We start from the raw sequence: 21,547 nt of genomic DNA on the forward strand, positions 1-21,547 counted from the left end.
CTCTTAACGGACTGAGCCACCCAGGTGCCCTTGATTGATTCCTAATTTTTATACCAAACCATTTTCTTTGTCATTCACTTCTGTCTATTCCTACCAGCTGTAAGCTGTCTGAAATGGAAAGCTGCTTTATTTTGGGATTCCCAGAGCACTGAGCACCATGCCTTCTGTATACTGGTTGAATGAATGAATGAATGAATGAATCTGCTGGGCCAGTTACTGCGGGGTTTTGAATCTGTACAGGGCAAAACAGGGCCGATTCTGAGGGAGGATGGCTTTCTCCTCGGTGAGGCCCACGGGCACACCCCTCCTCTCTCGGGCTGTGCTCTTGTTCCTGAGCAAAGGCCTTCACTGACCCAAGTTCAGCAGACTTTGAGCACTTGAGGAGCTGCTGTCACGAGGCCACTCTAAGGGGCATAAAGCAAACTCTTCTCACTCTCCATTTTTGTTCCTTACGTATATCTCCATTGAGGCATAAGTAAGTTATACTCGATAAAATTCATCCTTTTCAGGTGGTATATATAGGTCTATGAGTTCTGACAAACCAATATAGTCATGGAACCACCACCACAAAGTAGTCAAAATATAGAGTATTTCCATCGCCCCGGAAGGCTCCCCTGTTGTAGTCACTCCCCTTCTCCGCCCCACCTCCCCTCGGGAGATGTCATCCAGTAGCCATAGGATGTGAACCCTTCTCCCTATACCAATGCCATTGCTACCCCTCCCCCAGCCCGCCACCGCCCTGACTTCTAGGGATGCTCTGGTCTCCCCCCAGACTCCTGGGGCGGCTCTGTAAATGTGGACGTTTAAAAAAAAATTTTATGTTTACTTATTTATTCTTGAGAGAGAGAGGAGCAGACAGAGGGGGAGAGAGAGAATCCCAAGCGGGGTTCCACCCCGCGACCGCGAGATCACGACCTCAACCGAAATCAAGAGTCAGATCCTCAACCGACTGAGCCACCCAGGTGTCCCTATACGTGCTTGGAGTGTCATCCTTTACCTTCTTCTCAGGTCTCTCGTGCTTATCCGTGCTTCTCCCCTTGTTCAAGCTCTGCCTTCATCTACATTCTTACAACTCTCAAGGCCTTGCTTCCTGCTCCTCCGAGTGTTATGTCTGCATTTCTAACAGATCCACAGGCCACTTTACGTGTCCCGTTAACGCCTGCACTTCTCCACATCTACGCCACACTCATCTAGGCCCGGCCAATCTGCCTTCCCCGTGTGCCTTCTGTGACCACGGCACCGCCATCCACAGTCAGGCGGCAAGTGCCCCTCCCCCGGCCCCACAGGTAGGTGGCCGCCCTTAAAATCCGTCTTGCATTCTCCTCTTCTCTCCATATTAGTTTGAACGATTGCAGTGCCATTTACCCCTGGCTCTCAGCCCTCTAACCATGCTCCTTCTGCTGCCGGGGCTATTTTTCTAAAATAAAAATCAGATCACATTTTTCCTCTTACAAAAATAAAACGAACAAACAAACTCAGAAACCGCCCTGTAGTGACTCCCCAGGGCGCCGAGGAGAAAAGCCCAAGTTCCCACCGACGGCAGTCGAGCTCCGTAACAGCTTGGCCCGGTCTTGCTCTCCCTGAGCCATTTCTCAGACTCCCCGGCCCGTCCAACCCCAGCCACGCTGGACCACGCTGGGTCTGTCATGTATTTCTGTGCCCGTGAGTTGAAATTCACTGTTTCCCCAGTTCAGAGCTCTTACGAAGAATTCTCGACTCTCTTCTTCCACATACCGTGTTCCCTCGTCCACCTCGGGCCAAAGCGGCTGTCGCCACCCCTGTGCTGAGGGCATTCAGCATGCCAACGCCACCCTTTCTAGATGCCTCTGTGCTATGCAAACCTGTGCTCCTCAGAGTATCGCCATGCCTCACACGCAATGAGAATGCAAGAAATGCTTATTGAAAACATCTTGCCCAATATTAGATGAAACATGTGAATGTCAAGGGAAAAATTCTGCGCTTTTTAATCCACTTTTGGCCCATTCATTGCTTGTTTACATAATAACAACAGAGCCATGTGTTGGATTGAAACACTGGATTTTTGCCAGCCTTTAGAGGTGCTGGGCGGGTCCTGTCTGGCATGAGCAGTCTCCTCCATTATCTGACTAGAATAAAATCTTATCATTTGAGTACGATAATGTGAAAAAGGTCCAGAGGCACCATACTAAGCCATTCTACCATTTAAATATCAGACTGAATTCCACCAAGTTATTCTCTTCCATGTTCTATGAAGGGAATCAGTTTTATGACTCAAGGGATCCTGAACACACGATTTAAAAAACAAAAGAAAGAAAAACCCAAACCACGACGGAAGAGGGTGTTTTATATGGTGGAAGAGAATGTCTAGAAAAACAGCAAATACTATTAATTCCCAACACCCGATTTGCAAAGCGTTGGCAGAACAGAAGGATTTAAGGCATCAGGACAACACAGCCTGGGGAAGGTTTCCGGAGAATGTTACTCACCGTTCCGACCAGAGGGTAGATGAACCCAGCGCCTATGCTGGCCCGGACATCACTGATGGGCAAAATGAAATCTCTGGGTACGCCTTTCTTGTCAGGTTGGTGAGACAGAGAAAGGTGAGTCTTTGCCATGCAGATGGGCAGATTTCCAAACCCCTGGAAGAAAGGAAAGGAAAGGTGTTCATTGAGCACAGATGTTAGTTTCTTGTATGTGTCCGACTTGCACTCCACGCGATCCCCGAGGCTCAGGTCCAGGCACATGGCAGGTGCTGGTCACTACTCGTTCACTGGGCAAGAAGATGGGAAGAAAATTCATTTCCACGTGATCATCGCGTGGCTGAAAGTACCTGCTGTTTATTTCGGAGAACTCTCCGTAAGGAAGGCAGCATTATGTGTGTGTTTGAGGGAAAGTGTGGCTATTTTCAGGCAAAGGAGAAGCAAAGGCCCCGTCAGAAACTATTTCCAAGGATATTAATATCCGGGACTCAGAAAGGTAAAAATGGAGAAAGGCTCCGTAATGAGGCTTTCAGTCGTGTTCACTCATTCTCAGAGGCTGTCGGGAAGCAAAGGGTCCCTTTGTGTTGGTTTATGAATCATGGTTATTTGATCTGCGATTACATTATATGAACTAAGATGAGGTCACTATTTAAGACTCTTATTTTTGAGGACCAAAGGCGATGCCTGACCCAGAGTTCCAAAGGTGAAAGGGCAGGAAGTCACATGTGGGGTCTCACAAAAAGGACAGTGTCCTTGCAGCCTGGTTCTGATTAAAGGGTACATAGTGTCTCTTCAGAGACTTTGCTAATTAATGGCCACCACATACTGGACACATAACTTTTAAGGAATATTTCTTCAGTCAGTTGGTAGGGATAAAAGGAATATAATCTTCAGAGGTAACACATGCAGAATTTCTTATGATTCAACTTAAAACTATTTGGAAGATTTTTCAATATTTTCAATTGGAGGGTGGGGCTGGTCTGTTTTCAAATGCTAGAATAGTCTCATACACTGATCAGAAGTCTGCTGGGGGACAATCACAATTGCTCTATAGAAATGGGGGCCAGAATTTTGGGTTTCAGAGATCATTCAACGAATGAAATAATTTGAACTGAGGTAGGCTTGCCCGTGTAATATTCTGCCTCTCCAGATATTTAAAAAAACAAAAAACCAACAGGGTATATACTAGTAGCATGTTACTTCATATAAACAAGAAGTTTTAATGCCGAAAACAAACACTAGAATAAATAATGATCCTTAAGCATTATTTTAAACTCACGTAAAAAAAAAAGATGAATGACAATGACCTTACTTTACTCATTTCATTGCACACGAGTGAAATTTCACTGCAGAACAATGCCAGTATGTACAGCAATTTGTGGGAACCATTTATTTTTTAAAAGCACAAGCTGAGGGCATACGTGGAAAATTCTAAGAAAACATGAGTTGCTAATTATCTTACCAAACCTGGGAGAGTACTCTGGCCGGCATTGGTAGTTTTTAATCAAAAAGTCAAAATATGGGGCGCCTGGGTGGCTCGGTCGGTTAAGCGTCCGACTTCGGCTCAGGTCATGATCTCACGGTCCGTGAGTTCGAGCCCCGCGTCGGGCTCTGTGCTGACAGCTCAGAGCCTGGAGCCTGTTTCCGATTCTGTGTCTCCCTCTCTCTCTGCCCCTCCCCTGTTCATGCTCTGTCTCTCTCTGTCTCAAAAATAAATAAACGTTAAAAAAAAAAAATTAAAAAAAAAGTCAAAATATGATTTACAAATAGGATTTAGGGGTCGGGAATTTTAAAAAAGAGATCAATGATACTCATAAATGAAGTCATTTCGCCAGCCAGCTCTGGAAGTGCTTTGACTTCTATCACATCACAGCAAAGTGGAGGGAGCATTCGAGGCATACGGTCGTTTTGGTCGAGGTGGCTGACCGTGCCGTAGCAGAGTCCATGAATGATGGTCATCGTAGGACTGGACTCTGGCTGCTGACTCCCAGCCACCTTCACAGCTGTTTGCTGACTTCTCTTTGTCACTCTCTAGAAGATGACAGAGCCTTCGACTCTGGTGGGCAATCTCGGTCCCAAGCCAATGAACCACTTGCAGAAAAAATGAACACCAAGAACCCCCATCTTTATAAGTTGCACTACATACGCGTTGCCTCACCTGGCACCGTGCTAACATTCCTAAGGGAGTAAGAGCCCTGCAAGGAAGAGGAAGCACCAGAAATCATCCAAATCCGACTCCACAGCCGCACATCCAAGTTTCAATGCTCCTGGCTGAGCGGGAGGGATGAACCATCCCGTCACAGACACGACATCACACATAGGATGCATATCGGACAATTTGCAACCACAAAAGTCAATGATGTATCTTTCAGAGGATATACACCTTTGCTATAATGTTCTATTTGTAATCAACAAACTACCCAGGGATATCAGTTCAATCTCTGGGGACTGAGTAGATTGGGCTGAGTTCAGCTGGGGAGACAAATATCAGTCCTTAAGTCAAAGTGAGCATTTTATAAGCCATAGGTGGACTTTTTTTTTTTCCCCTTAAAAGTGTAACTCTTACCTGTTGTGTGTAACGATCTATTTTGGATTGTGCCTCAGGAGACAGTTCGATATCTTTGGCTCCATATACAGCCTGCGCGATGGTTCTTATCTTTTCTACAATTGGAAGCTGGAGAAACACAAACGATGACAAAATTGTTAACGTTAATCTGGAGAAAGAATTGAGGGAAAGCTCGGGGAGTTTCTGTGCAATTGCTTAAAATTCCCTACCAGATTCCCTCCTCAGCATCCGTGGCATTTGAAACAAACACTCTTTTCTCCTTCTATCACCCTTAAAGTATGAAGAAGTATCAAGAAGCTTTAGAGGTTCAGCCAACTCAAAGGCTGCTTATCTAATCATTTTTACCCACTGCATTGTTTTAAAAGATGTACTTCATACTACGGTTTTAGTGGTCTTATGTGTCAGAACAGGAGTCTCCTAACTAAATACGCAAGGCTGGTACTCAAGTGCATCTCAGCTCGGGGTTATATAACAGAGAACACAGCAATACTAGAAAACAAGTACTTTTTTTGTGAGTAGGAGTGGGCTGATATTTTGATATAAATGTCGATGTGCTGACTTTATTGGGAAATCGGGGTTGAATCTACTGTCACTTCAGCAAATTATGAGAAATCATGGAGACTGGGAAAGAATCCAAGAAGGCTGGATTCAGGCACAGAAGTGTGTGTGGTGGAGAATAACAATCCTCCATAATGCTGGAGGGGAAACGTGGATGCAGACTGCTGGCAAAATCCTGAATGTGATCTTCAGAAAAAACCGTGGTTCACCGGAAAGGAGTATGTCGCAGATAAAGCGATTCTTACTTAAGCAAATCATTTGACAAAGTCATTCATAATTTTACTATGGGTGGAAGGTACAGAGGCATAATGCAGTTAGTGGATTTACCGTTTGGTGCACAGCTGCTGGACCGAGTGCCCATTGGTGGAATGAATGTCACCAAGGGGCAGAAGTATGTCTGTACATTCGTACGAATTACTACTGATCCACACAGGAAGGAGAGTTATCCCATAGGAGAAAATGAAAGCTGGGTCTACCCCCCACCCCCATCTGACAGAACCCCAAACTGCTTTTGAATGTGTTTTTCATTACTAGATTTTTTATTACTGTAGAGTTGTTCTGTAGCCTGGAACTTAAATATTGGACGTTGCAACAAATAATAAATGAAGGTGTGAGTCATTATAACGTTTCACTGAAGGACGTAAAAGATGGTTTGAGCCAATGGAGAGAAGCACTCTGTTCACAGACGAGAATACTGTACAGATGTCAGTTCTCTCAAACTTCACCTATTAGTTCAGTGCAATTCCAATAAAAATCCCAAGAGCACTTTGGGATGCTTGGCCAACCAATTCTCAAATTCCTAAGAGTAATGGCACAGATAGGTAAGATAACTTCAAAGGTAAGTAAAACCACAAGAACAAAGATAGGGACTTGCCTTTCCAGATCAATCAGACTACAAAACTATGGGAATGAATTCCATATGGTATTGGCATAAGACTACATGAATTAATCAGTGGAAGATAAGAAAGAACCCAGAAGGATACCGCAGCAGGTGTGGGACAGTATATAGTAGAAGTGACACAAAACAGAGAAAGGGCTGACCATTCAACTGACGTTCAGCTAGAGAGAAATAAAATTAGATTCCTACCTCGCAAGTGGCACTTACATAAATCCAATATAGAACAAAGGCATAACTTTTGAAATTAAAACTCTAAATATTGGAAGAAAACATTGGGAGCTCTCTTTATGATCTTGAGGTAGGGAAGGATTTCTTAAATATGGTAAGAACAGAATATGCCTTCAAAGAAATGATCTATAGATCTGACATCAAAATTAAAAACTTCTTGTATACAAAAAGACATTATAAATAAGGATAAAGGATAAGGAACAGTCTGGGAGAAGACAGATATAAGCAAATATTTAGCAGTCAAAAGATTAGTTACTGGAATGAATTAAAAAAACCTCCCACAAATCAAGAAAAAGACAAATAATTAATACTGGGCCAAAGGAGTGACTAATAACCATATAAAGAATGCCCAGTCTCATTAGTAATCAAGGAAACAAACGAAAAGGATAAAAATCTAACTCACACTCATTAGCTTGGCAAGAATGAAAAGTATGAGAATATCAAGTATAGGTGAGGATGTGGGGGGAATGATCCTTCTAAGTACCCCTGCCTTGGTTGAGATGCTAATGGTCTACATCGTGAAGCTTCCTAATTGGTCTCTTCGCTTCCAACATGCCCTCTACTCTACCATGGTCTAAAAGGTCCTTTTGAAAAGGTACCCAACTACGACAAACTCAAAAATCTTCCGCTTTTCACGACCTACTGAAGAAAAAATCTGGTTGTGATATTTAAACACCTGCACAATATGTGCTCTGAAGCATAAGGTTAAGCCCCCATATCTTAAAATTTCCCCATGTCTTCTCGTTTCTGGGCCCTGCACATAAAGCTTCTTCGTCTGTAATCCCGCAAGATCAATCTCCGAGCTCTCTAAGGTCTCTCTCAAAGGCCAGCTTCTCTACAAAGCTTTTCCTGATCCTTCTGAAGCACAGGTAGGCATTCTTTTCTCTTCTGTTCAGATGGCCCTGTAATGCGCTTACACGGATGCTTTATAGGACTGGGGCTTCACCCGGGAATGGCAGTAAGGGGGCTGCCGGCAGGGCTCAGGCTATTTTTGGGTACACCGATGGACGTCAAATGGTAATGGTCCTAGGATCAAACTAGGACCGTGAAGTCTACCAGATGGCCAGGGGCCTGTTGTAAACCATGTCACAGCAGAAATCAGAGAATAATCTGCACCTCCAGAAGGGAGTACTCCAAAAAGAAAGGATCATTATTTTCCAGGAAGGCAGAACGTGCAGCAAAGACAGAAAGGAGAAAGAAGTTAATTCTCAGCCCGATGTTTAAGGAGAAGCTGTAATCCTCGGAACTGCCTCACTCAATGGTGACCTGCCTGCTCTAGGAGAGATCAGTGTAAGCCGGGTATGGTGCCAGGAATGTTCTAGGAAGAATTACAGAGATAACCTGCAGGGCAGCTTCTACTGTAAAAGATTCCACATTCCTATTAGGTGAAAAGAAGGAACAGCCTATTGAACTTCTCTGAGGTCAGGGACCACCTCTTGTTCACCTACAGGCAGGGTATTAACACAGCCCCTGGAGTACAGAGTAGGCCCTCAATATATAGTTGAGCAAAGGAACAAATCTTTCTTTTTTTTTTTTTTAAACAGTTTTATTTATTATTGAGAGACAGAGCATGAGCCCCTAGGGGAGGGGCAGAGAGAGGGGGGAGACGCAGAATCCGAAGCAGGCTCCAGGCTCTGAGCTGTCAGCACAGAGCCCGACACGGGGCTCGAACCCACACACCGCGAGATCATGACCTGAGCCGAAGTCAGACGCTTAACTGACTGAGCCACCCAGGTACCCCGGGAACAGATATTTCTGAATCTCCTGTTGACCAAGCAAGGATTCCATGTGGTACAATGTCAATGTCAGATTTTAAGAAAGTGAAGGTGCTGATGTGCTGGAGACAATAACGAGAAAGGACTTTTTACTGAACCTTAGATCTTCCTCATCAGCAGGATATATGGACGGGCACTGAAGTGCTTGCTTTTGACACTGCACTTAAGCTAATACGGTCTCCTCTGCTGGTCAATAATTGCTTTGCAAAGAGCAAACCTTTTTAAGAAACAGAAGTTAATCGGATGCTGGAAAATATTTCCAGCATCCACAGAGAGCAAGCAAATGCCCATGCTTTGTCAGGGGAATTCAGGTCTCAGGATACTGTGCTCCCCAAATAGTATAATAGTGGGTGGTCCTGGGCAACAGGCAGTGCCCCCAGGAGAGCTACAAAATGACAACAAAAAAGGATATTGCCATTTATAACATAATTTAACGACTGCAACGCGCTATTTACTGAACTCTGGGTTACGATTTGAAATTAAAATTAAAAGGTCAGCACTATGACTTTTCTGTTACGACAATACTTAAAGAGCTTACAGGTGAAGCAGGTAATAGTAAAAGGATGATTAGTGAAGGAATTAGCGAGTGGGTATTTAACTAATGTATTATGGTTTTTTTCCCCCTTTATTTTTGGAGACAGAGCAAGAATCTGAAGGAGGCTCTGCGCTCACCACAGACCTGGATGCGACGTGGGGCTTGATCCCACGACCCTGGGATCATGATCTGAACCGAAATCAAGAGTCGGATGCTCCGAGGGGTCCCTGTACTGTATGTTTTTAAACCTGACAGTATTTCATTTCAAGAAATATATGTATTTAATTTTTAATTGTAGTAAAATATACAGTAATAGAAAATTGACCATCTTAACCATTTTGAAGTATATAGTTCCATATGAAGTACCTTCATGCGGTTGTAAAACCAATCTCCAGAACTCTTTTCATTTGGCAAAACAAAAGCCGTGTACCCGTTCAACACTAACTCCCCCTTCTTCCCTCCCCTCGGCTCGTGGCAACTGCTTTTCCTCTACGGATTTGGCTACCCCAGCTACCTCACACAAGTGGAACCAGAGAACATTCGGCCTCTTGCACCTGGGGTATTTCAATTAGCATGACACTCAAGGTTCGTCCATGTCGCAGCATGTGTCTGAATTTCCTTCCCTTTGAAGGCTGTGTTATGCTTCACTGTAAGTGCATTTTTTTCTTCTCTAGGCACCCACTGATGGACACTCGGCTCTTTCCTACCTTTCCACTGCTGTGAATAACGCTGTTAGGACCGCACGTGTACAAATACCTCCCTGGAGATTCAGCTTTCAATTCTTCGGGACATTCAGAAATACGCATTTTCAGCTGACGACTAAACCACCTTCCTTTCCAATGCTCATTTGATAGTATTTTGAGAATTTCAAGCAGGTGCCAGGCTGACTAGGTAAGCCGTGTAGTTGTTTTTCGTCTAATTCCTGTAGGAAAATTGCAACCACCCAAACGTGACATGCTGGGAAAGTGTAGGAAAGCAGGCAAGGGCCAGCAGTAGGAGTCCAGCTGGGCGCCTTGTCTCCCCTCTTTACCCTCAGATGCCAGACCCCCAGGCTTCCCAACATGCCTTGCCTGCCTCTTGCCCTTCCGCACTTTCGCCGCCCTGGCCCCAGTCTTGCTATGCCCGGGGAAGATGAGCGTGCTCCCCTGACCGCTCTGACACGTGCAGTGCTGTCCAACGTGAGCCTAAGAGAATGTCATATCCACACCCTGGCGCGTGACCCGCAGCCCCATGCTAAATAAATCAAGCGCGTCATCTGACCTAGCCACAAATCCCAAGACTAAAATCCTCTCTGGACTGCGACTACAATTTTTCTTTGTCACTCACGTGGACAAGCGAATAAAGAAAAAGATTATCTTAGTTAATGTATCCTTTGGGTTTTATATGAAAACTAAAAACTACCCTGATAAGGTAGTTCCCATCGCCTACAACCTATGTTATGTCAGTAGGCAAGGGACATCCTGCTGTTGCTTGGCTCAATTTGGGGGAGAAGTACAATCTTTTAAGAAAAAACAACAAAAAAGAGAGAGCCAAGCTGTCACATGATCTTGATCTGAACTTGAAATTCACCTACACTGCTTGGTTTTAAATGAGTTTTCAATAAAACAAATAAAATGGTAAATTATGAAAGCTTACGAATTAACCACCCCTGGCTTTCCCTGACTCTGTAAATATTTACTAATTTATCTGTTCACCACATCATTCTCCTCCTATCCCTAATGTCTACGAGAGTGGCTTGCACGCAGTAGGGATTCCACAAACATCTGCTGAATAAAGAAATAGCCACCGAGGGCGAGTACTTTCAAGATGTCACGGTATACAGAGAACTTTGGGGACCTCCTGAATAAAGCGCGTCTGATGGGGTGGGGACAATGACACAACGCACAAATATGACACACTAGTGCCCTGGAGGACAAAATTCTTAATTGTGGTTAATTTAAATTTAAATAGCCACCTGTCATCGGTCACTAGGGGCCTGGGCAGCACAGCTCTGGAGAACAACTCTGACCAATTGTTGTATCATTGTACAGCCTTCCGCCCACAGTAGGTGCACCGTAAAAGTAGCTGAGGAACAGCACAAAGGTAAGTTGGAGGATGTGGTGACTTCTTCCTGCATTATATTCATTTTGTATATATGGTGACCCAGGCTCAAAGAAGCTGAGTTAGTCAGACAGCACATCTTTTTTTGCTAAGGTCTGGGAAACCTGCTAGAATTATTTATTTATTTATTTATTTATTTATTTATTTATTTATTTATAAAAAATGTTTATTTATTTATTTTTGAGAGAGAGAGAGAGAGACACAGATCTGAAGCAGGCTCTAGGCTCCGAGCTGTCAGCACAGGGCCCGACACGGGGCTCGACACAGGGCTCGAACCCACGAACCATGAGATCATGACCTGAGCTGAAGTCAGATGCGGGGCGCCTGGGTGGCGCAGTCGGTTAAGCGTCCGACTTCAGCCAGGTCACGATCTCGCGGTCCGGGAGTTCGAGCCCCGCGTCGGGCTCTGGGCTGATGGCTCAGAGCCTGGAGCCTGGTTTCCGATTCTGTGTCTCCCTCTCTCTCTGCCCCTCCCCCGTTCATGCTCTGTCTCTCTCTGTCCCAAAAATAAATAAACGTTGAAGTCAGACGCTCAACCGACTGAGCCACACAGGCGTCCTGGTAGGCTTCTTTTTTAAAGTGGTATGTTGTATTTGGTCCCTTTAATGATAAGATCTGTGATAATATTAAAGAATATTCCTTAAGTGCTTGCGTTTTAGGCTGAGAAACGGGTACTGTCCCTACACAATGGTTGCCCGTCACCTACAGGACAGTCGGAATGTCCAGACAGTGGATGAAGAAGTGGTAGAAGGTGGCTGGCTAACAGGGTGGGACGCTGACGGTTCATTTTACAACCCTCAGTCTTTCTTGATGGGCTCGCAATTTTAGATCAAATAACGCATTTCTGGAAACTTCTATCATAGTGACATTCCACTTTTCACGTTAGAAGAAAGCACTTAAATGAAATTACAGGAATCCTTGCGACATGCACACGAGAAACAGTTATAGACCACTCTTTCTTTCTCATCAGATGCTATTTCTGGCGCCAAGGAAACAGAGCTGGGACATGCTTTGCCAGAACCACACAGGACTCAGTCGGATGCGACGAGGAGGCTGGGCGGGTTCTAACAAGAGGCTCTGATCTGACGAGACCTGCCAAAGACAGCTGGGGGAGACGGCCGAGGAGGTGAGCGATATACTGCAGGCCAACGGACTTGACAGAAAACACAGAAGCCAGCTCTGAAACACAATCTAAGTTTGACAGAGATTTGAGATGTGCCCGCAGAAGGGTGTGGTTCGGTCAAGGGGAGGCAACGTGGGAATTTGCAGCTGAATGGTGGAAAGGAGGCCGGGGGGGGGGGGGGGGGGGGAAGAGGCTGATGATGGGCTTGAAGAAGTCTGGTTGAAAGACCGAGCTCGATCATAACAGAAAGCAGAACATGAGAGCATAGGATTTCTGAATGAGATACTGCGCTGTGTGGAAAATGTAAGGGGCTGCTTTCTACAGAACACTCCAAACGGTCCATTGCTCAGCAGGGGGGAGAGAGCTGAAAGGGTCGGTGGGAGCAGGAAGGGACCAAGGGCGAGTCTGTAAAAGGGAAGAAGGAGCCAGGGCACGTCACAGGGGGAGACGATGCTACAAGGACAAGGGCAGTAACAACAAACCACATCCCTTCTCCTCGCCGTGTGTGTGTGTGTGTGTGTGTGTGTGTGTGTGTGTGTGTGTGTGTGTTTGCAATTGCTATGAAATATAAAAGATACACAGAGATGTGCATAAAGGTAATTTTACGTTTTAAAATTCTATTAATTAATTATAACTACACATAGAATGTGACATGCACTTAAGGCCCCAGAACTGTACATTTAAAAATGGTGAAAAGGGGAAATTTCATATGACGTATATTTTTTTCTACCAATTTAAAAACTCCTATATACACATGTACGTGTGTTTACACTTATCTTTATGTATTTCAAACTTGAGGCTCACAAACCACCCTAACAACTGACACACGTTCAAATTTGAATCATTAAGGAATAGAAAACGATTCCTCAAGAACCAAATTAACCCCGCCCCCCTTCCCCAACCCGGCCGCCCCGCCTTAAACGGACCAGCAGGAGAGCAAACCCTCCTGGACAAACAAAAAGTGCAGTAGTTCAGAAATCGGGGATGCTGGCTGCCTGGGCTGAGTCTTCCCGGTCTGTTTTGATCTCCCTCCATCCAGCCCCCGCTGCGATCAAGAGACTGGCTTCGCACAAAGCACAGGAAAGACCCTTTAATAAAAACAAACACTATCCTCTCTTGCCGTCAAGCCCGCACCTCGAAATGTTTGCAAGGTCAGAGGAAGGATACGAAGAGGGTTTTCAACCTTAACTCCTGAGTTAACACACAACACCGAGAGTCTGATTTGCAAGCTGAGTTTTGGTGCCTCACAGCATTTGCAAAAGCGTCTGCCTTTTTTTTTTTTTCCTATCACTAAGGGCTCTCAGTTCTAATGCAGAAAGAATGCTAAACATCTTCCTTTAATTTGGTGATGCCTTTCATGCCGGGTGCAACTGGACACTTGGCCTCTAATTCTTGGTTTCAACCCACTTGAACGGGAAAACCAATCCTGGAGCCTGACAACGTTACCTGAGTTACAAGACAGTTCCTGAAGGTCAACTCAGGAAGCCCTCCCCACCCCCTGAAGTGAACACGAGAGAGGGACGGCTAACGTCGATTGCCAGCCTCCTAGCTTCCCACACACATTTTACTCTGAGACGTTTCATTTTGTCCTCACAGCCAAGTGGTGAAGTTGGTGTCAATATCAGACGCTATTTTATAGATAAAGAAACTGAGGCTCGGAGAGAGGAGTCAACTTGCTCAAATGTTATCGATCGTAGGAGGCCCAGGCAAGATTTAAACTCAATTCTGCATGACCCCAAAGCTTTCTCCTTTGGACTATAATGCTTCTCCTTCTGTCAAGCGTCCATCCGTTATGGCACAAGTCTGTCACCTTCTCTGAGCGTCTGCTTCTGCATGTAAAATGCAGAGTTGGGGGACGCCTGGGTGGCTCATTTGGCTAAGCTTCCGACTCTTGGTTTTGGCTCAGGTCATGAATTCATGGTTCATGAGTTCAAGCCCCGCATTGGGCTTTGTGCTGACAGCCCTCTGTCAGCTTGCCGTCTCTCCCCCACTTGCTCTCTTTCTCAAAAACAAAACAAAACAAAACAAAACAAAACAAAACCCAAACATTTAAAATGCAGAGTTGGTCCCATACACCCCCCGGCACTGGCTGAGATGTACTAGAATGATGTACGGAATAGGGATCTGATAGCTAACAAAGTGTAAATACAGACTCATTTTTCTTTCTGCTATACTATTTTCCTGTGTGCTTGCAGGTATGGAGATATCGTTATGGGTCAACTGTAAAGACAGAACTGTCAAAAGTCATAATACAAGAGGGAAAGTTACAGAAAGATGACTTCTGGGGGACATAACGTGGACCGTGATTATTCCAAAGGGTTGTGAGATGTGATTACCCCAAGGGGTTTTGAGATGATTCCTACTCCCCACACAAAAGCGATCATGTCCTGTGCTCCTACTCTATGTCAAATGCCTCCGAACGATCTCAGGTGACTTTCTTTTTTAACGCTAGACTGGGGCGGAGGTGAAGCAGGAAACAAGACGCCATCGACCCCGTGAGGAATGCATTCTTGGTGGACGGCAAAAGGCACACAGAAGCCTGGTTTGCGCTGAGAGGCAAAGGCAGTAGGAGGGTGATTTATCCAAAAGGATTTCATCACTTCTGTTTTCCTGGAGGGCAATCCCACACCTATTAAGCTGCCAAGCACTAACGGGTTAGTCGTTGGGGGGGTGGAAAAGAAAGGGAATGAAGAGTTTCAAGAGAACCATTACTTAGTCTGTGTAGGTTCACCAGCACGATATATGAGAATTGAGGACGAGGTGAGAAAAGTTTGAGCTGCGTTAACGACTGAACCACGGAATTCCGACTTCTAGACAAGACTGTAAATGGTCTTCGATTATCTAGAATCATCTTGCCAGTGAGGGGAACGCAGCTAGCTATTAGGGAGGCAGGAGTAAGCCAGAAGCAGCAATCACTCTTGACGTTATACAGCAATCCGCAGAGATGCTGGCTATCTAATAAATAATTATGCAATCCAAATCTGATTTCTGGGTTCTAAGAAAAGGGAGAAGAGTATGTTGGCAAAGGAGGCAAGAATCCTATCAAACGCAGGACTTTAGTCCATGTTATTATAAATTTTCCCCCTATTTACAGGGAGGCAGACATTTTAACAGCATTATCTCCCTGAAGAATGGGATTCAGGAAAAAAAAAAAAAAAGAAAATATCGGAAAGGAAAGGGGTTCGTCTTCGGGTTAGTGCGTGTATGCGAGACTGGAACGCAGAAACATTTCTTCTCTTTGCCCACCTTCTTTTCACTTGGGCTGGTTTCCTTGAACACAGTCCTACTTGGTGAAATCGTTCTTTCAAAAACTGCCTTGGGCGCTCAGAGCGGGGACGTTCCACATCAGATGGCAATGGTCTGAGGCTCCTAGGGCAGGCCAGGGAGAGTGGGGTCCCTGACAGTGGTTTGCGTAAGAGGGCCCAGGGCCGTGCGAGGTGTGACAGACAACCCGGCGGGCTCACCCGGGCAGCGGGGCACAGGAAGGAGCACAGGGCACATGGGCCGGCCCCCACTGAGTTGGCTTGAACTCCCTCAGCGGGCCCACTAGGCCCGCTAGGCCCACTCCTCAGCGGGACCCTAGCTTCGCTTCGCATCTTCAGGGTGAGAGAACTCACGTCTTGCAGTTCCACCGGTTTTCTTCATGGGGAACGGGGGTGTCCTCCCTCTACTGATCTCCGCCACCTCTGTAACCCAGAACAGGCTTGGCTCTCACTCACAGCATGGCCTTCGAACTGACAAACCTTCCGTGGGCGAACCTTCCCAATTCATTCCTGAAATCCTTCCGTTCGGGTACACTTACGGGGTGGCCACAACGTCCACGGAGCCTGTGTCTGTCACTGCCATTCTTCTTCTGCAGGCGGGCCACTCCTTTAAGGAGTAGTTCCCCACCCTCACCTCTACTTTTTTTTTTTTTACATTTATTTATTTTTGATAGAGAGAGACAGAGCACAAGCTGGGGAGGGGCAGAGAGAGAAGGAGACACAGAATCCGAAGCAGGCTCCAGGCTCCGAGCTGTCAGCACAGAGCCCGATGCGGGGCTCAAACCCACAAACCGTGAGATCATGACCTGAGCCGAAGTCGGATGCCTAACCGACTGAGCCACCCAGGTGCCCCTCACCCCTACTTTTGAACACAGTACTGCGTTCTGAAGGACAGAGCAGGATGGTTACCTCCATCATTCTTGATACTCTCCCAGCTCTGCCTCTTTCGGGACAGGGGACACTGGGTACTTATTTAATTTCCTTGTACTTTAGTTTCCGTATGTATAAAATGGGGGGCTATCACCAATTCCTATCCAACAGGGACGTCGAGACTAAAGCAGTTACATGCACAAGGGGCCCAGATGCCTGGCACAGAAAAAGCCTTCCTTCTTACTAGCAGGAGACTTGGCAGTAAGGTGAACGTCGTGCCCTTGTAGGACATAACTCTGGCCATAGAGACAGTGCTGCTATGCCCTCTCTTCACTTATGCTGTGAGTTTGTGCATCTGAACCGGACAGAGATGTTACTGCTTGTGATGCCTGAGGGATCGACAGAGCGAGCGAGGGACTGAAGGAATGGGAGAACTCTGGCAACCCTGGGCTACCAACCAGGACAGATCAATAGCCGGAGCCGAAGCCACAACGTCCAGGATAGGGATGTGCAGATGGGTGCCGAGATGAACTGAGAAGAGTGAGATCCCAGGAAGTTCAGATTTTCTGGCTGAAGGCTAATTATCCAGCTGCTTAAAAATATATGAGACAGGGGCGCCTGGGTGGCGCAGTCGGTTGAGCGTCCGACTTCAGCCAGGTCACGATCTCGCGGTCCGGGAGTTCGAGCCCCGCGTCGGGCTCTGGGCTGATGGCTCGGAGCCTGGAGCCTGCTTCCGATTCTGTGTCTCCCTCTCTCTCTGCGCCTCCCCCGTTCATGCTCTGTCTCTCTCTGTCCCAAAAATAAATAAAAACGTTGAAGAAAAAAAAAAAATTAAAAAAAAAAATATATGAGACAATCCGGCAACTCCACCACTGGGTGTATACCCCAAAGCATTGAAAGCAGAGTCTTAAAGAGATTATTTTTATACACATATTCATAGCAGCATGGTTTATAAGAGCTAAGAAGTGCAACTGGAGAGAATGGCCACCGACAGACGAATGAATGGACTAAATGCGACATGTACAACATGCGATGGAAGGAAGGAAATCCTGACATGTGACGGGTGTGGGAACATGGACGAATCCTGATGTTATTCTGAGCAAACGATACCAACCAAATGTCTGCATCCTCCCCACCCCCCACCATTCATATGAAGTCTAATCCCCAAAGTGATAAGCGTTAGGACACGGGGACACTGGGGTTGACTATGTTGATGGAATTAGGAAGTGGGGTTTTGGGGGCAATGAGGTCACGAGACTGGAGCCCTCATAAAACAGACTCCAGAGAGATCCCACTTCTCTTCCACTACGTGAGGATACGGGGAGAAGACGGCCGTGTATGACACAGGAAGCTGGCCCTCACCGGACACCGGCCCGAGCCTTGATCTTGGACGTCCCAGCAATAAACTTGTGTTGTTCATCAGCCACCCAGTCTGTGGCAGTCCTTCCAGAAGCCTGAAAGGACGGAGACGGTGAATAAGCCCGTCACGAAAAAGACAAGACCTGGATGGTTTCATATGAAAGATATGCAGACCGGTCAGACCCAGAGATAGAAAGTAGGAGGGTGGTTAGCAGGGGTAGAGGGGGTGCGGCAATGGGGAGCTGGGGTTTAATGGGTGCAGAGTTTACGTGCTGCAAGGTGAAAAGAGCCCTGGAGACGGATGGTGTTTGCACAGCAATGTGCGTGTACTCAACACCACTGAACGGTACACACCAACAGGCTAAGAGATAGTAAATGTTATGTGCATTATCCAACAACTAAAAATATTTTCATCTGCCAGCGCACACGTGGCTCCAGGAAACCACAATGAGGGACGAGAGCGATCGCAGAAATGGATGAGGAAAATACACGATTTCACAAGCCTTCAGAAGTTGCTCAGGAGAGGGGCGCCTGGGCGGCTCAGCCGGTTAAGCATCCGACTTCGGCTCAGGTCATGATCTCGCGGTTCGTGAGTTCGAATTCTGCGGTGGGCTCTGTGCTGACAGCTCGGAGCCTGAAGCCTGCTTCGGATTCTGTGTCTCCCTCTCTCTCTGCCCCTCTTCCAGTCTCTCTCTCTCTCTCTCTCAAAAATAAAGATTAAAAAAAAAAAGAAATTGCTCAGGAGAGCCAGCCCTGAACGTGTTCGGTGTCGAACCCTGTTGCCCAAAGCACCAGCCTGACCCACAGTGGAGGTGCCAGAGGTGGCACCTTCGCCGAGCTTACCTGGAGGTCGTAGAGGAATCGGAACCGGCTTCCTTGACCTGCAGCTTCCCTCACAGCCCGAGCCAGGTCTACCGACCCTTTCCCGCCGACCGACCAGTGATAGCAGGGGACCGCATCAAAGGCGCCGGCCCGCTTCGCCAGCTCACACACCAAGTCAATCTCCGCGCGGGTGTCGGTCCTGGTGATGAAAACGTTTGTGGTTTTGCATCTGTATTCATTTAGGGATGTTTTTAAAGAAAGACTAACCGTTTATACAGAACTTTGCTCTCTAACACTGAATATATTTTAAACATCAAAAGCGGTTACGTTGTGTTTAAATAAATCAGACTTAAAGAAACGCGCTGGGGGAAAAAAAAAGAAACCTCTCTAACAGGACTCAAATATTTCAAGTTGTTAAGGGTTTTATTGAGAAAATTCCATAACGTAACCCTTTGATCATCCACGGTCTTTCGGACAGAAATGCTGGGTGGAATTTAAAAAAAAAAAAAAAGAAAGAAGAAGCCAAGGAAATGTTAACTCACTATATAGATTTCATTTCCTATAAACATTTGAGAAACTTCTGTTAAAATGAAACCAACCCAAACCAAGCCCACCAAACAGAAGGAGCAGAGTATTTCTAGATAGTTCTTGACAAAGCAGAGAAAGACCACAAACACCCCTCAAGACACAAACAGAGTTCACAGGGTGGCCCGCAAGACGAGCACGTTTAAAGCAGGGGGGACTTCACTTACTTGAAGACATTCAGAGCCACGACAACGGGGACCCCAAAGAGCTGAGCAATCTGAATCTGCTTCTGAAGGTTACAGCAGCCGTCTGCCACCAGCTGGATGTTCTGGAAGAAGACCAGACCCCCATGTACGCCTCCCACCAAAGCTGCCAAACCAAACTGGCGAGAGTCCACTCTGGCAGGTTTCGCTCCCATCTTGCTCCCTTGACTGTCCTAGAAGCTATTAAATAAGACCATAAAACAGTTTCTCCCCCAAGAAAAGGTGGCTACAGAAAGAGGAGGCTCATTTCCACAATAATTTCTGAAATCATTCTGGGCCCAATGGCGTATCTGGGTCTGGAGCCGGGCGGCTATTTCTTCTGCTGACTGGTGGCCAGGGCAAAAGCAATGCATTCATACTCTGCAGGTTGGTAGACAAGAGGGCACAAGGCCCCGGGAGGGTGAGGAGTGCTGTCTGGCCGTTGCCGGCTCGAATCCCTGGTGCCACCTGTAGGAGCTAAGAGGTACTGCTGCCAGTGAATCAAAGTCTAATTTACCCAAGAGTCAAGTAACTCAAGCAAGTGATAAAACCAAATGCATACGCTCCACAAGTCAGTTTTTTCCGCACCGAAAGAATACATGGGTATAAGCTTCAGATTTGTCTCTGTGCCGGAGACTGAGCTCTGGCTATGATGGCTGCCCAGAGGGTAGGGAACAGTGCATACGTGAAGCCTGCATCCATCACATCTTAAGAATGAAGAGTTAACTCAACGGATTTTATCCCTTGCCCCCACCCATTTTCTCCCGGATTATTAGAAAAGCAGTTTTCCAAGAGGCCACTGGTGGAGGAGGGCTCATTCACTGATTGAGATTCAGCTGCTGGCCCATGGGTTTGAATGGTTCTTCACATAAGCCTTCAAAACACCTGCTCTTACCTCCTCTGTATATTCTTTCTTAAGCGGGACACCAGCAGTTACCTGAGACAAGAAAAGGCAAAAATTAAGAAAAAATCCACTGAAATGCTTAGTGTTGATACTTGTTGCATTTAAGAGTAGCCGCATACGTTGAATTTCTAGTAGCTTTATGGAAAATGCATCTGAATAAGCCATACTGGATTGCAGCACTGGTTCCTGTAGGCGCTTAAGGACCTCCCTTCTCCCACCATCCCTCTGGCCTGCACACAGCACCCACCTCAATCCTGGGCACACGGTTACCACCGGGTAGACAAGAAAGCCTACTTCTTTGCCGTCTCCTGTACCCACTTCCGTTGAATCCAAATATATCCAAAAGGGTATGGTTAAAGCAGCAGGGAATTCTTAGGTTAGAGCAAATGCCTTTTACTCTACGGTGCCCAGCAGGCCGGGCACATTTGAAAAACCCAAATATATTGAAAAACCTTGAGCGTATTTAAAAAGGGTAAGTGGCTTGGAAACGAACAACTTGCCATTGTATTTACAAATCCGGGGGCTTGTTTTTCTTATCTTCTTTTAAATAAGAGGCCGTTAATTGGCATTGCACTAAACACTGAAGTGAGGAAAGTTTATTTATTGTCACTGGGAATCTGACCACTTTATACTGTCCCTTTTTTTGTTAAAAAAAAAACCAAAAGCTTACTTTGGTAGAGATTCAAAAGAGAAACAAATCATGGTCCCTGTTTTGGAAAGGTGCATTTAAAAGCACACTGATGCTTGGGCTTCAACCACACTAATCAAACCAGGGTATCTGGGAGTGGGACCCAGAATCAGTAATATTTAAAAATTCCTCAGCTGGGGGTGCTTGGGTGGCTCAGTTGGTTAAGCGGCCGACTCCTGATTTTGGCTCAGGTCATGGTCTTATGAGTCAGATTGAGGCCCACCCCCCACTTGGGATTTTCTCTTCCTTGCTCTCTGCCCCTCCCCCACTCATTCTCTCTCTCAATAAAAAAACATATTAAAAGTAAATAAATAAAAATAAAAAGTCCTTAGCTGATTCTTTTTTAAAGTTTATTTATTTTCAGAGAGAGAGAGAGAGTGAGAGAGACAGAGAGAGATGGCAAGGAGGGAAGGGGCTGAGAGAGGCAGAGAGAGAGAGAAAATCCCAAGCAGGCTCTGCACCGTCAGCACAGAGCCCGATTCGGGGCTCAAACTCACAAACTGCGAGATCATGACCTGAGCTCAAATCAAGAGTCAGATGCTTAACCGACTGAGCCACACAGGTGCCTCTCAGCTGATTCTAATTTGAGCCAATAGTGAGAACTTTCTTACTGGTGCCCATTATCCTAGCAT

General features: G+C 46.1%; 1 protein-coding gene across 1 annotated transcript in view; it reads right to left on the reverse strand.

Moving 5' to 3' along the window:
• MTHFD1L (methylenetetrahydrofolate dehydrogenase (NADP+ dependent) 1 like) overlaps positions 1 to 21,547 on the reverse strand; it is a 185,045-nt gene that overhangs the window by 50,284 nt on the left and 113,214 nt on the right. The window contains exons 22-26 of the mRNA XM_047102623.1: positions 20,219 to 20,260; positions 19,309 to 19,409; positions 18,578 to 18,755; positions 5,026 to 5,133; positions 2,466 to 2,618 (exon numbers count right to left, since the gene is read on the reverse strand). Coding sequence (XP_046958579.1) covers positions 2,466 to 2,618; positions 5,026 to 5,133; positions 18,578 to 18,755; positions 19,309 to 19,409; positions 20,219 to 20,260 — 582 coding nt within the window. The remainder of the gene's footprint in view (positions 1 to 2,465; positions 2,619 to 5,025; positions 5,134 to 18,577; positions 18,756 to 19,308; positions 19,410 to 20,218; positions 20,261 to 21,547) is intronic.

This window comes from Lynx rufus, unplaced genomic scaffold (genome assembly GCF_022079265.1).
Source record: "Lynx rufus isolate CCGP_SWC_20201006 ecotype Redwood Valley unplaced genomic scaffold, mLynRuf1.p SCAF_6, whole genome shotgun sequence".
Taxonomy (NCBI): domain Eukaryota; kingdom Metazoa; phylum Chordata; class Mammalia; order Carnivora; family Felidae; genus Lynx; species Lynx rufus.